Source organism: Schistocerca americana, chromosome 11 (assembly GCF_021461395.2).
Source record: "Schistocerca americana isolate TAMUIC-IGC-003095 chromosome 11, iqSchAmer2.1, whole genome shotgun sequence".
Taxonomy (NCBI): Eukaryota; Metazoa; Arthropoda; class Insecta; order Orthoptera; family Acrididae; genus Schistocerca; species Schistocerca americana.
Genome location: NC_060129.1, coordinates 58897670 through 58910224, shown reverse-complemented (window position 1 = coordinate 58910224; position 12555 = coordinate 58897670). Strand labels below are relative to the sequence as shown.

The 12555-nt window shown below is 37.5% G+C and overlaps 1 protein-coding gene across 9 annotated transcripts in view; it reads left to right on the top strand.

Annotated features, from left to right (window-relative positions):
* LOC124553885 (zinc finger protein 708-like) overlaps positions 1-12555 on the top strand; it is a 201556-nt gene that overhangs the window by 36919 nt on the left and 152082 nt on the right. For 8 of the 9 annotated variants that reach the window (XM_047127893.1, XM_047127889.1, XM_047127892.1 and 5 more), the window contains exon 4: positions 10227-10319. In XM_047127893.1, the coding sequence (XP_046983849.1) occupies positions 10227-10319 (93 nt within the window). Of the gene's footprint in view, positions 1-10226; positions 10320-12555 lie in introns of those variants that run through there. The other variant, XM_047127894.1, reaches the window with a different exon arrangement.

Here is a 12555-nt window from a genome sequence, read left to right as displayed (position 1 = left end):
TTGTGCCATCAGTAAATTGGTAAGGAAGGTGATATTTTGAAAAAAAGATTTGTGTTTCAGTGATCTGTCAAATTTTTCTTGCAGTAGCACTTCCCTGTTATTATTTAGTTTAAAACCAAAATTCTTAGATCTGAGACATGTTACAGGCTGGCAGTCCTGAAAACAAGAACAAAATAAGAACAGAAAATATTCAGTGGTTTCCAGATGGTAAGGTTAGTATACAGGGTGATTCACAAAGATATGCAAATATTTTAATATGTTATTCTACCAGTAAAACTAAAGGAAAAAGTTAATATAAACATAGGTCCGCAAATGTTTGGTTATGGAGTTATGACTATTAAAAGATTTTGTCTGCAAGTTTATCTATTTTGTTAATACGAATCTATCGCAGAACTGTACAAGGTTAAAGTAAAGTACAATTTCCATTTATTTAGTTGTTATTGGTCTGGTGAATCTGATAAAACATGTTCCAGATGAGTATCTGCAGTAGTTTTGCAGAATATCCTGAGAAGCAAAGGTTATTGTACAAGTAAATTTGTATACTTTCCATTAAGAATGTAGAAACATTTGTCATTGTTGGCAACCGTTAGTGAGTTCTTTCTCATTTCCTAACCATGAAATGAGTTAGTTCTCTGTATTGTTCAGTGAAAGAACATAACAACAGTGTGTTTAAGTGAAACCACATGGTAAGTGTTCTCGACTGTAGATTATTTATGAAATAGGGATGCCTATCAAATTTACGAGCAAGAAATGTTGGTTATTTATGGCAAATGTGATGGTAATGCTATGGCTGCAGTTAACAATTCCGAAAGTGTGACCCATTAGTGGAAGATTTCAAAATTTATGGGAGACAAGTTCTCTACCTAGCGTTTATTATCAGTGCGAGATCTCGATACATGAAGACAATGATGGGGATGTTATGGATGCTGTTCAACATAGCCTGGGTACCAGTACCCGACACATCTCTCAGCGATTAGGCATTTCACAATCTAAAGTATGGCGTACACTGAAGTAAATAATCTGTATCCTTACCATAAACAAAAAGTGCATCATTTACATCAGGGAGATCCTGCTATTTGCTTGGAGTTGTGCAACTGGTTAAATACTTATCAAGTGTTACACAAATATATTTTATTTACTGTTGAGGCACACTTTACTCGAGATGGTATAAACAATTTTCATAACAAACACGTATGATCTGAAGCAAAACCATATACTACAGAGCAATGCAATTTGCACCAGCAATTTAGCATAAATGTGTGGTAGGGTATAATCAACACACACTTTATTGGACCATTCATTTTCCCAGGACATTTAACAGGCGAGACGTACTTAAAATTCTTTCAAGAAAAAATGCCCTACTTCCTCCCACTTGCTACTCCATTGCAAATGTGTTTTCAACATGGTGGTGCACCTCTAAATTTCGCCAATGCTGTTACTGCACATTTAAATGAACATTTTCCCCCAGAAATGGATTGGTCTTGGTGCTACATGTATGTGGCCACCGAGATCATCCCATTTGACACCAATGGATTTTTGTGTATGGGGATGGATGAAAGACAGTTTATGAGGCATTACTTGCTTGAATTATGAATGCATTAGGCAAAATTAAGAACAACCCTGTGAAACTGAAATGAGCTACAAAATCTATTCATACATGTGCAGCTAAATGCATTGAACTTGGAGAAAGTTTTGAACATTTATTGTGAATGTATTGTGAAAGTATTGTGAAATTGTATGAACACTGTACAACTTCCTTATCACTGAGCTTTGTTTTTGCTGGTTTAACATGAATTCATACGAGCTGTGATTCTAATAAAAGCAGATTATCTGACACATTCATGCAGTTTCAGTTAACGTTATTACCGCCACTTTTCCAAACTTAAATTCTCTTTAACTTCTGTTGCAAACATTGTGTAATTTTTTTAAAAAAACCAATGGGGCCAAGTAATTAATAAATTAAAAATTTTATGAAATTACTTCTTTGCTTTTCTAGGTGTTGTTAACCTTGTACTGTTTTTCGATGGCTTCACATTAACAAAGTTGCTACATTTCAGGCAAAATCTTTTATTAGCCATAACTCTGTAACTAAACATTTGCAGACCTATGTTTGCATGAATTTGTTTCTTTAGTTTTACTTGTAGAATATCATATTAATATATTTGCATATTTTCATGAATCACCCTGTATTTCATCAGAATGAATGGAACTGAAAAAAAAGGTATTTTCACAAATTCGATATGATGGAGCAGATCATATATTAGAGCTATTTTCTGTGCCTATGTAAGCACCATGTAACCACAGGGACAGAAAAGTTAAATGTAAGTGGAAGTCGTATGTACTAAAGAGTTTTGCGCTAGTGTTCGTGTGTTTACAGTGGTTCTGCTCTTATATGAAATATGCCCCATACCTGAGAAAGGTGTGTAAAGAGAGAGTGGTGACACAAAAAAAAAAAATCACATATTGCGGGATAATTCAAGAAAACCAAACCTTGCAATGCGAGTGATATTGTTCTACATACCAAGTTGAATAATCATGAATTAATAGTGATTTATTTCATAAAAACAGTGTGTCCTCACAAAAATCTGTGTCAGTTTATCTGTGGCCCTTGTCCATTTAATTTTACCCTTCCTTCCACAAGCAAAGACTCATATGAAAGGATATACTTTTGTAAGAGTGATAAGCACATAAAGCTGTCATTTTCTTTACCTTTTGTTACATTTCATCCTGTGTTTGGAGTGGCATTTTCTGCCTTCAGCACATTTGCACAGTTCTTTTATCATCACCACAGTTCTTTCATCATCACTCATTCAACCGGTAACATAGGTCCCATCAGGAAGGATAACCTACTGACATTTGGAATAAGTCAAAGTATTTAAACAAGTATCATAGCTACAAATACTTTCGACTGGGTCACATTTATAAATTTCTGTATCTTCATCCTTGCTAACATGGTCTCCATTTCTGCTGGTTGCAGCTGGATGATTTCCTTTCATGGATTTGCAGATGTGTGATGGAATGTCCCCTTCGTCCCCCACTACAGCATGTTGGCTACTGGAAACCAGCCTCCTGAGAGATGTTCTGTATAGTGAGGTTCAATTTGAAGCCAATAGAGTTGGTTGTTCTCCAAGCCACAGTTTTGCAGCATGGGACTTCTTTGAAAATTTCTGAAAACTGGCATATTTTCTTCTGGTGAAGGACAGTAGTAGAATGACGCCAGAATAAAATTTGCCATTTATTGAATGGTTTTATAAAATTAATGACAAGAGCCCAACAGAACATTTATGACATGCCAAATTAGAACCATGTAACAAGAACTATATTAAACTTCTCATAACTGGGATTCACAGCCATGTGAAATTTTTGGAAAGACATCATGTTTACGCCAGTGACAGGTAAAATTTTTGTTTCCACTATAGCAATTTTGGCCTTGCGCCATTATCAAGTGCAGGTGTTTTGGCTTTAAACCAAGTCAACTTTATACAGGCTGACACATTTATATGTCATTGATATTTTTGCTGTTATATACATTCGTAATGCTGCTAAGTAGTGCGAGCACACATGTTGATATATTGTAAAACAGCACAGTCTGTACATACACATGTTCGTTCCCCCATCACTACCAACTTTTGCACTAAACCACAGTAGTTTGCTGCTGTGGTTTAGTGCAAAAGTTACTAGTGATGGGGGAACGAACATGTGTACATACAGACTGTGCTGTTTTACGATATATGAACATGTGTGCTCGCACTACTTACCAGCATTACAAATGTATATAACAGCAAATAACGAGGCCATATGTATATAACAGCAAATAACGAGTCCATATAAATGTGTCAGCCTGTATAAAGTTGACATGACTTAAAGCCAAACCATTTGCATTTGATAATGGCCTAAGGCCGACATTACAATAGTGGAAATAAAAAGTTTAACAACCATTGGCATAAACATGATGTCTTTCAAAAAGACTTTATTAAACCTTCCTTCATTGAAATCCCTGTAATTACCGTATTTTTCAAGAAATGTGTCACATCCTTCATTGCAGCTTCCTGTAATTATTGTATTTTGCAAGAAATATGTCACAGCACACTAAGGTGTGCTGAAAAGTGATGCCTCCAAATTTTTTATGTGAATACTCTTAAAGCTCTTTAAATAAAAGAAACAATGTACATGATGTTTAAAGCTTTCCCGGCATACTGATTGTTCCATAAAAACACAGGAGAACTGCCGGATATCAGTAACGTTCTGCCACGATATTTCGGCGCAGAGTCTTCTGGCCATCTTCAGGTGAATGCCACTGTAGTATTACTGATGAGTACGTGCTGAGCTCCGCTATTTAAAGCCTTCTGAGGTGACATTGCGCATGCGCATTGTGGAACACCAACGGCATACTCACCTTCTCCAACCCACCAAGTCCGCAATCGCCGAACATTGTATTTCCACAGACCATTCCATGAATTACGACGACACAAAAATTTTGGCCCAGACATCAAACTTTTGGAGCTCGATTATCAATGAATCTGTGGAAATAAGATTGTCTGACAATGAGACTCTCATCAATCGAGATAGCAGTTATCAGCTAAACTCTGCTTGGAATCCTGTTATAGAGAAACTTCGTAGTCAACATAGTTATCTGCATAAAGGTGGAAATCGACCTGATACCGATACGCCAGGCTTTCACAGTGGAGGGCGTGAGGCTCAGCGCACAGAGCCGTTATGAACGCGCACGCTGAGCAGCACATACGCAATGTCACCTCAGAAGGCTTTAAATAGCGGAGCTCAGTGCGTACTCGCCAGTAATACTACAGTGGCATTCACCTGAAGATGGCCAGAAGACTGCGCCAAAATATTGTGGCAGAACGTTACTGGTATCCGGCAGTTCTCCCGTGTTTTTATGGAACAACATTCTACATCTTTGTTCTTAAAGTCTGTATATTTGCAGCTCTCTGCCACTACAGGCTGCTGAATCACAGCATGCTGTAATTGAGTTTCAAATTTAAGGAGTTTGTCCACAGATGGAGCATTTTCTCCTTCATCATTACAATGACAGACCACACACGAGCCCTGCAGCATCTGCAACAGTCTAACACCTTGGGTACACTATCATTGACCATCCTCTATACAGTCCCAACTTGGTCCCATCTGATTTCCATCTGTCTCTAAAATGTGAAGGATACCTTTGAACACTTCACTTTGATAGTGATGTGGTACAAGCAGAGGTTATGTTGTGGCTTCATCAACAAAGTCAAACAGTGACGGTACCAACAAACTGGTCTCTCACGGGGAGAAATGTCTTCATCGCCAGGGTGACAGTGTTTAGAAATAAATATGTAGACATGGAGGATAAAACTATAGAATCTTAATAACATTTGTTTTATTTGAAAAGGTGTAAGATTTTTCATATAAAAAATTCAGAGGCTTTTTATCTTGCCCTTGTATATTAGGAAAGGCTGCAGTGGCGTGACTCGTTTGTGTATCTGTGTGTACCTGTACTGTTGGCACAAACATGTTGCATGGGGGAGGAAGGTTAACTGTAAAGAGAACAGACTAAAATATGGTTCCTAAAGTGGGACAGCTGCCTCTCCAGAAGCTGCAGAGGGAACATGCTGAAAGATTCAGTTAGATGGCCTTATTAGTCAACAGGCGTGTGCTGTGTTGTTGCTGTGAATGGTGTGAAGGAAAACTACAGACATTCAATTTCCTGCAGATACACATATCTACTGTATGATTTAATTATGGTAGCATTATCGTTGGTGAACTATTCCATGACCAACATTCAGATATCTAGAATGGTGATAGGAGGATAGTAAGGACAGTGATGTCGTGATCAGATAAATCAAACTTGGCATCCTGCAAGTCAGAAGATGGTACGTCTGATCCCTCTATTGGGTAGATTGGTAAGTGCACTTACAGGCAGAAGTACATATCTTAAAGTGTGGTAGCAGGAAGAACAGGTTTTATGTTCAGGTGAATAGTGCTTTATGAACAGAAACACAAATGCAGTAGATGTAATACTGAATAAAAAATATCACATTTGATCTACTGCAAACAGTGTACTGAATTCCATAATGTAATCCAGATAGTCACAAAGCCAAGACCTACAACAGTAGTGCAAATATATGTGCCTACTAGATCCACAAATGATATACATTTTTTCAATTGCTTTAATGAGATAAAAGAAATTATTCAGATTGTCGAGGAGATAAAAATTTGAGATGGGGCTGGAATTTGATTTTAGGAACAGGAAAATAGTACAGTAATGGAAATCAGTATAAAGGCATGAATATTTGTTGGAAAAATTGACATTGTTGGCTGGAATAATTGTGTACAGTGTATATGCAATAGTCTGAGAGCCAGTATGACAACAAACACAGTCAAATGGTAGTGCAATTGATGTAATACAGTATATAACAAGACATCAATGTTTCAGGTGGTAGATGGTATAACTCAATATAGAGGAGCAGGCTCTGTCTGGTATTACTGTGTACATATTTGCCTTTACCACAAATAAGAAACACACTATTAATGGCAGTGTGAGTTGTGTACATAAACCATGATTGTGACACTGTCATATGGGAAACAGCATGGGATGAAAAAGATCAATGTGTACAAGGTAATGGAATTCTCTGACCATCAAATCACTAAGAGGTTGAACCATTCAATTACAGTGATTGATAATTTCGTTAGATTGGGTGCACGATATGGATGAAAGGAAAATACGAGAAAAGTAGAAAATTATCTGAGTCACAGAAAGGGTTCCTTTTGTGCAAAGCAGGGGCTACAAACTGTTATTCTTCTCAACTTGTTCCTGATTTACACTTGTCAGTAACTGCCAGATGTGTACAAGAAATTCTGTCAAGTTCCAAACATCTTGCATTCAAGGAATGACTGCAGAAACCTGCTCTAACACTCAAACATAAATAAGCTAGACTGCAGCTGTTCACTGAAGAACATATGTGGACTTCAGATTGGGATACAGAGATTTTCAGTGATGAGAAGAAATTTAATTTAGATTTCCAGTTGGACTTCAGTATTATTGGAATGATGTGAGGGCTGTGCAGCAAGTAAGATTGAACATAAATTTTGGTGGCAGAAGTGTTGCAGTTTGGGCAGTCTTCGGGACTAAACATAAATCAGCCATTGCTTGGCTAAACACAAGAATGGACTCTTGAGACTTACACTAAGGAACCAACAATCCAATAACACAACAGGACAGTGAGTGCCTTTATACCATCTTCCATCCAGGAAATGCAAATGCCTTATTTTACTACGTTAAGAAAGAAGCTATGTAATTCCATCATAATAGTGCGTGTATTATATATATTTACTACATTCATAATAAATTTAATACAGTATGCTACAGACATTGCAATATTACTTTCATTGCAACTGTTCCTTTATACCGATTTCCAATACTATAAAAGAACTGAATGGAGAAAGAATAAAAGGGGAAACTGTCTGATAGAATTTTGTATACAGTAGAATTTAATCATTGCTAACACTTGGTTTAAGAATCCTAAAAGGATTCTTTACATGAAAGGGACCTGGAGACATGAGAATGTATCCGATTGTGTAATGCTGAAAGAGAGAGAGAGAGATTGATTTCGAACCCAGATTTTAAACTACAGAATGTTTCCAAGAGCAGTTGTGTATTCTGATTATAATTTATTTTTATGAACTACTTATTAAAACTGAAGAAATTTAGGAAAGCTGGTACATGCAACTTGGATAAACTGAAAAAACCAGAGGTTGTTGAAATGGGAAATTAGGCAGCTATTGACTAAAACAAGGGAAAGGAATACTGTAGAAAACAAATAGGTAGCACTGAAATTTGCTAATGGCACTGTATTTCTGTCAAAAATGGCAAAATACTTGGGAGATCAACTGAACATAATTCTGTGTATCTTGGAAATGGGTTATGCAGTGAACATCACCAAATGTAAAACAGTGTTGCTGGAATGTAGTGCAATTAAATTCAAAGATTCCAATGTAATTAGATTAGAAAATAAGACAATATAGTAGTAGTAGTAGTAGTAGTAGTAGTAGTAGAAGTAGTATGTTTTACGTTTTACTATTTGGGCAGCAAAATAACTGATCACTGATGTATAGAGGATATGAGACCAGTAATAGCAAGAAAAGCTTTTCATAAGGAGTGTATGTAAATCACTAATAGAATTTAAAGTGTTATGAAATACCTTCTGAAGTAACTTTTGTGCTGCAGCCTTGTACAGAAATGAAATGTGGATGTTAAACAGCACAGAAAAGAGGGAAAGACAAGCTTTTGAAATGTTGCGGATAAGGCGGGTAGATCAGGTACCCACTGAAGAGGTATAGAATTGAATTCGAAAGGAAAGAAATGTATGGCATAACTTATCTAAAAGAAAAAGTATGTTGAGAGGACACATCTTGTGCCATCAAGGAATAGTCAGTTTGGTAATGAATAGAGGTTTGGGAGTTAAAAATTGTAAATACACAGTAATGCATGATTACAGGAAGCAGTGTCAATTATGGGGGTTTTAATAGTTACGAAATGATAGTTAAAAATTGTAAATACACAGTAATGCATGATTACAGGAAGCAGTGTCAATTATGGGGGTTTTAATAGTTACGAAATGATAGAGACTGTCACAGTATAGAGTAGGGTGGAGAGCTGCCTCAAACCGGTCTTTGGACTGATGATGATAACCATGACCATAACACATACAGAAGTCTAGAATTGTGCAGCATCAATTATTTGTTGTATGTAATCCAGTCTCCCTTCCTCCCTGCAGCTCCTTCTAGTACTGTGGAAATTATTTCCCGGTGTATTAACATGCCCTATCGTTGTGTCCCGTTTTCTTGTCAGTATTTTCCAAATGCTTCTTTCTTTGTCAATTTTGGTAACAGAAACAAAGAAAAAATCCCTTGGCTCAAGAACTGCTAACAAATGTTGTTCAAGTGCTGTTTTATATGAGAGTGGTAAGCACATTGCACAAAGATATTCAAATTCTGATAGATTGGAGGCACAGTAATATAACGGATACCAAATTGTTCAAAGTTTGTAGAGAGAGTTTCAAGAGATAATCCAGCAGTGCAGTGTTTGAAATAGGTTTAAATATGTTATAAAGACCAAGCAAGAGACCAACAAGACAAATAGGGAGTTATGATATTGACAAGTAAAGAAATTTTCAAGAAAATACAACACCCAAGAAGTGGTAAGTGATGTAGTTTTGGAACCAGAGTGAAAGCACTGGACATTATATGCATTGTCGTTAGAGTGAGAGAAAAGGGGAAACTTCAAGGCAAATAGCATCTTCAGTTACAATGTACAATAAGTGTTACAGTATTTCATTTATAAAGGGACATTGTTGCTGTGTTACTTCAGAAACTTCTTTTTTGATTATGTTGGCAAAATTGAAGCCATTCACTGACTCAACATCTCGTTGTGAGCCCTTTGACTGTGATAGTAGTTGAAGCAGCAGTTTAGTGCAGCATTGCTCTGGTGTGGTAGCAGTGTAGCTGTTTATTTGAAAATACTTGTTTCTCATTTTACTTAGAATACTGGGTCCATTTGATTTCAGGGATACAAAATAGTCAGGTCAGTAAGTTACTTTGGGCTTACCCCAAGGGAGTATTAAAAAGTACTTACTGTTCATTATATATGTAAATGATAGAGCAGAGGACACTGAAAACCCTGTGAGGCTGTTTAAGGAAGCTACTGTTCCATATTGCCGCAACACCATGGATCTGGAGCAACATTCTTTAGGCATTACGTACTGTATCATATATAAGTGAACAGTTATAAGTGTAACCCAGCCATAAAAGAAACTGTTTCTGGAACACTTGTTTTGCCAATTTATGAGTATAGAAGTGTTACTGGGAAGGTTAGTACAGGAGATACAGAAGATTTAATGAACAGTGATGCAGTTCATCATGAGTGAATTCAGTATGCCAAAGAGCCACGTATTACTTATCCTGTATACTATTATACAGTTAAGTATGCTGCTTATGAGACAGAACTGTGATTGTCTACAAAGATTATTGAGCAAGGTAGCATAGATATGAAACCGTATTGATGTAACTTAGAATAGCTGCTCAGAAAATTAGTTTCATTAAATTTCCTTGTGTGTGAGAGATGAGAATCATTGCAAATGGGATGATATTCATAATAAAATATTGAGAGGCTGTAATATATGCAGAAATGTGTAAGAACTCATAACTGAGATTTTCTTTTCCTTTTCTTTCAGTTTCCTGAACATCCGTTGGTAACTCTGGAGTCCACTAATTGTTCCAAGGAGGAAACACAAAAAAAATTGGGACCAGAAGAAACTGAGAACATTGTAAGCAATAATGTCTGTGAGGTACTGCATGTGGAACAAAAAATTCCTTGTCTAATGGCAGAATGTAAAGGATGTGTTACAAAGAAATAAGTCATCTGGAACTAAGTGCTGTTTGTAATTTCCCACCATCCGTGTACAGTTCTTCCTGATTCAGGTTTTTTTCTGCCACTTTGTAGCAATTGTGAGGAAATTCTTATTAGTGCTTGGAACAATATTTATAGCCATACCTACAGCAACTATTCTTGATACCGAACATTTTGTATAATGCATGTGTTGGATGTTTTAAATCCAAATTTAGAGGAGCAGTTAGAGAGAAATAGATAGTTGCAGAATAATAATTTGACATGTTTCTCTTTAAATAATGCCTGACTCTTTCATCTTTCCATGGCATTCGGCTACTCGTTTTAACAAATCATGTACATTTCTGTTTTTTGTGCCGTGGAGGTTATCAAAGGTAATAAATATAACTATGTGATAGCTCACTCCTATGTAGGTTGATACAGGATTCCAATATATATGCAGTGTTGCTAAATTCCATGGTACATTCACAGAAAAACTTTTGAATTTGGCTTTAGCATGCAGTTCTCCACAGAGAACCATTTGTAACATTACAGATTGTCATGGCAGAGCTAAGCAAGAAGAATAATCTTGGTATATTTTGTGAGCTTGCTAACGCCTTTTGTGGAGTACAAAACAATTCACTATGTGATCAAAAGTATCTGGACACCTGGCTGAAAATGACTTCCAAGTACGTGGCACGTTCCATGGTAATGCAGGATTTCAGTATGGTGTTGGCCCACCCATAGCTTTGATGACAGCTTCCATTCTCGCAGGCATATTTCTGTCAGGTGCTGGAAGGTTTTTTGGGGAATGGCATTCTTCATGGAGTGCTGCACTAAGGAGAGGTATTACTGTCAGTTGGTGAGGCCTGGTACAAAGTCGATGTTCCAAATCATCCCAAAGGTGTTCTGTAGGATTCAGGTCAGGACTCTGTGCAGGCCAGCCCATTACAGGTATGTTACTGTCATGTAACCACACCACCACAGGCCATGCTTTATGAACAGGTGCTCGATCATGTAGAAATATGCAATCGCCATCCCCGCATTGCTCTTCAACAGTGGGAATAAAAAAAGTGCTTAAAACACCAATGTAGGCGCGTTCTGCTGTTGTGCCACACAAAACAACAAGCGATGCAAGCCCCCTCCATGAAAAACACACATACACACACACACACACACACACACTGTAACACCACTGCCTCTGAAGTTTACTGTTGGCACTACACATGCTAGCAGATGATGATCACCAGGCATTCGCCATACCCACACCCCGGTATTGGATCGCCACATTGTGTACCACAATTCCTCACTCCACACAATGTTTCTCCACAGTTCAGTCATCCAATGTTAGCACTCCTTTCACCAAGTGAGGCATTGTTCGGCATTTACTGGTGTGATGTCTGGCTTATGAGAAGCCTTGCGACCATGATATCCAAGGTTTCTCGCCTCCCGCCAAACTGCTATAGTACTTCCAGTGGATCCTGATGCAGTGTAAAATTCCTGTGTGATGGTCTGGATGCATGTCACCTATTACACATTATGACCCTCTTTAACTGTCTGTGGTCTCTGTCAGCCAACTGACAAGGTCGGCCTATACGCTTTTGTGCTGTACATGTCCCTTCAAGTTTCAACTTCGCTATCACATTGGAAACAGTGGACCTAGCGGTGTTATGGAGTGTGGAAATCTCACATACAGATGTATGACACAAGTTAAACCCAATCACCTGCCAACGTTCGGAGTGCCCAGTCTGCTCTCTCATGATATCTAATGAGGACTGAGGTACTGATATGGAGTACCTTGCAGTAGGTGGCAGCACAATGCACTTAATATGAAAATTGTATGTTTTTGGTGGTGTCCGGATACTTTTGATCACATAGTGTACTTCATAAAGTAATATGATGTGGAATTTGTCATCCATCTTGTGTGATGGAATGCAGATGGTCACATCAACTGCTTACCTGCTGTTGACTAGTTAATTCATTATGCACTGTCACTCCCAAGATGCTGAAGATATGTTTAAATGTGGTCCTGAGTTTTACTGATGCACTGTTGACATATTTACGTGTCCCATTCCATTGACCTCTCACAGCTGTGGACGAGTTACTTCCCTATCTTGGTCAAGGCCAAATTTTTGATTATTTATGATACAATACATGTGCCTTACAATACATGTGCC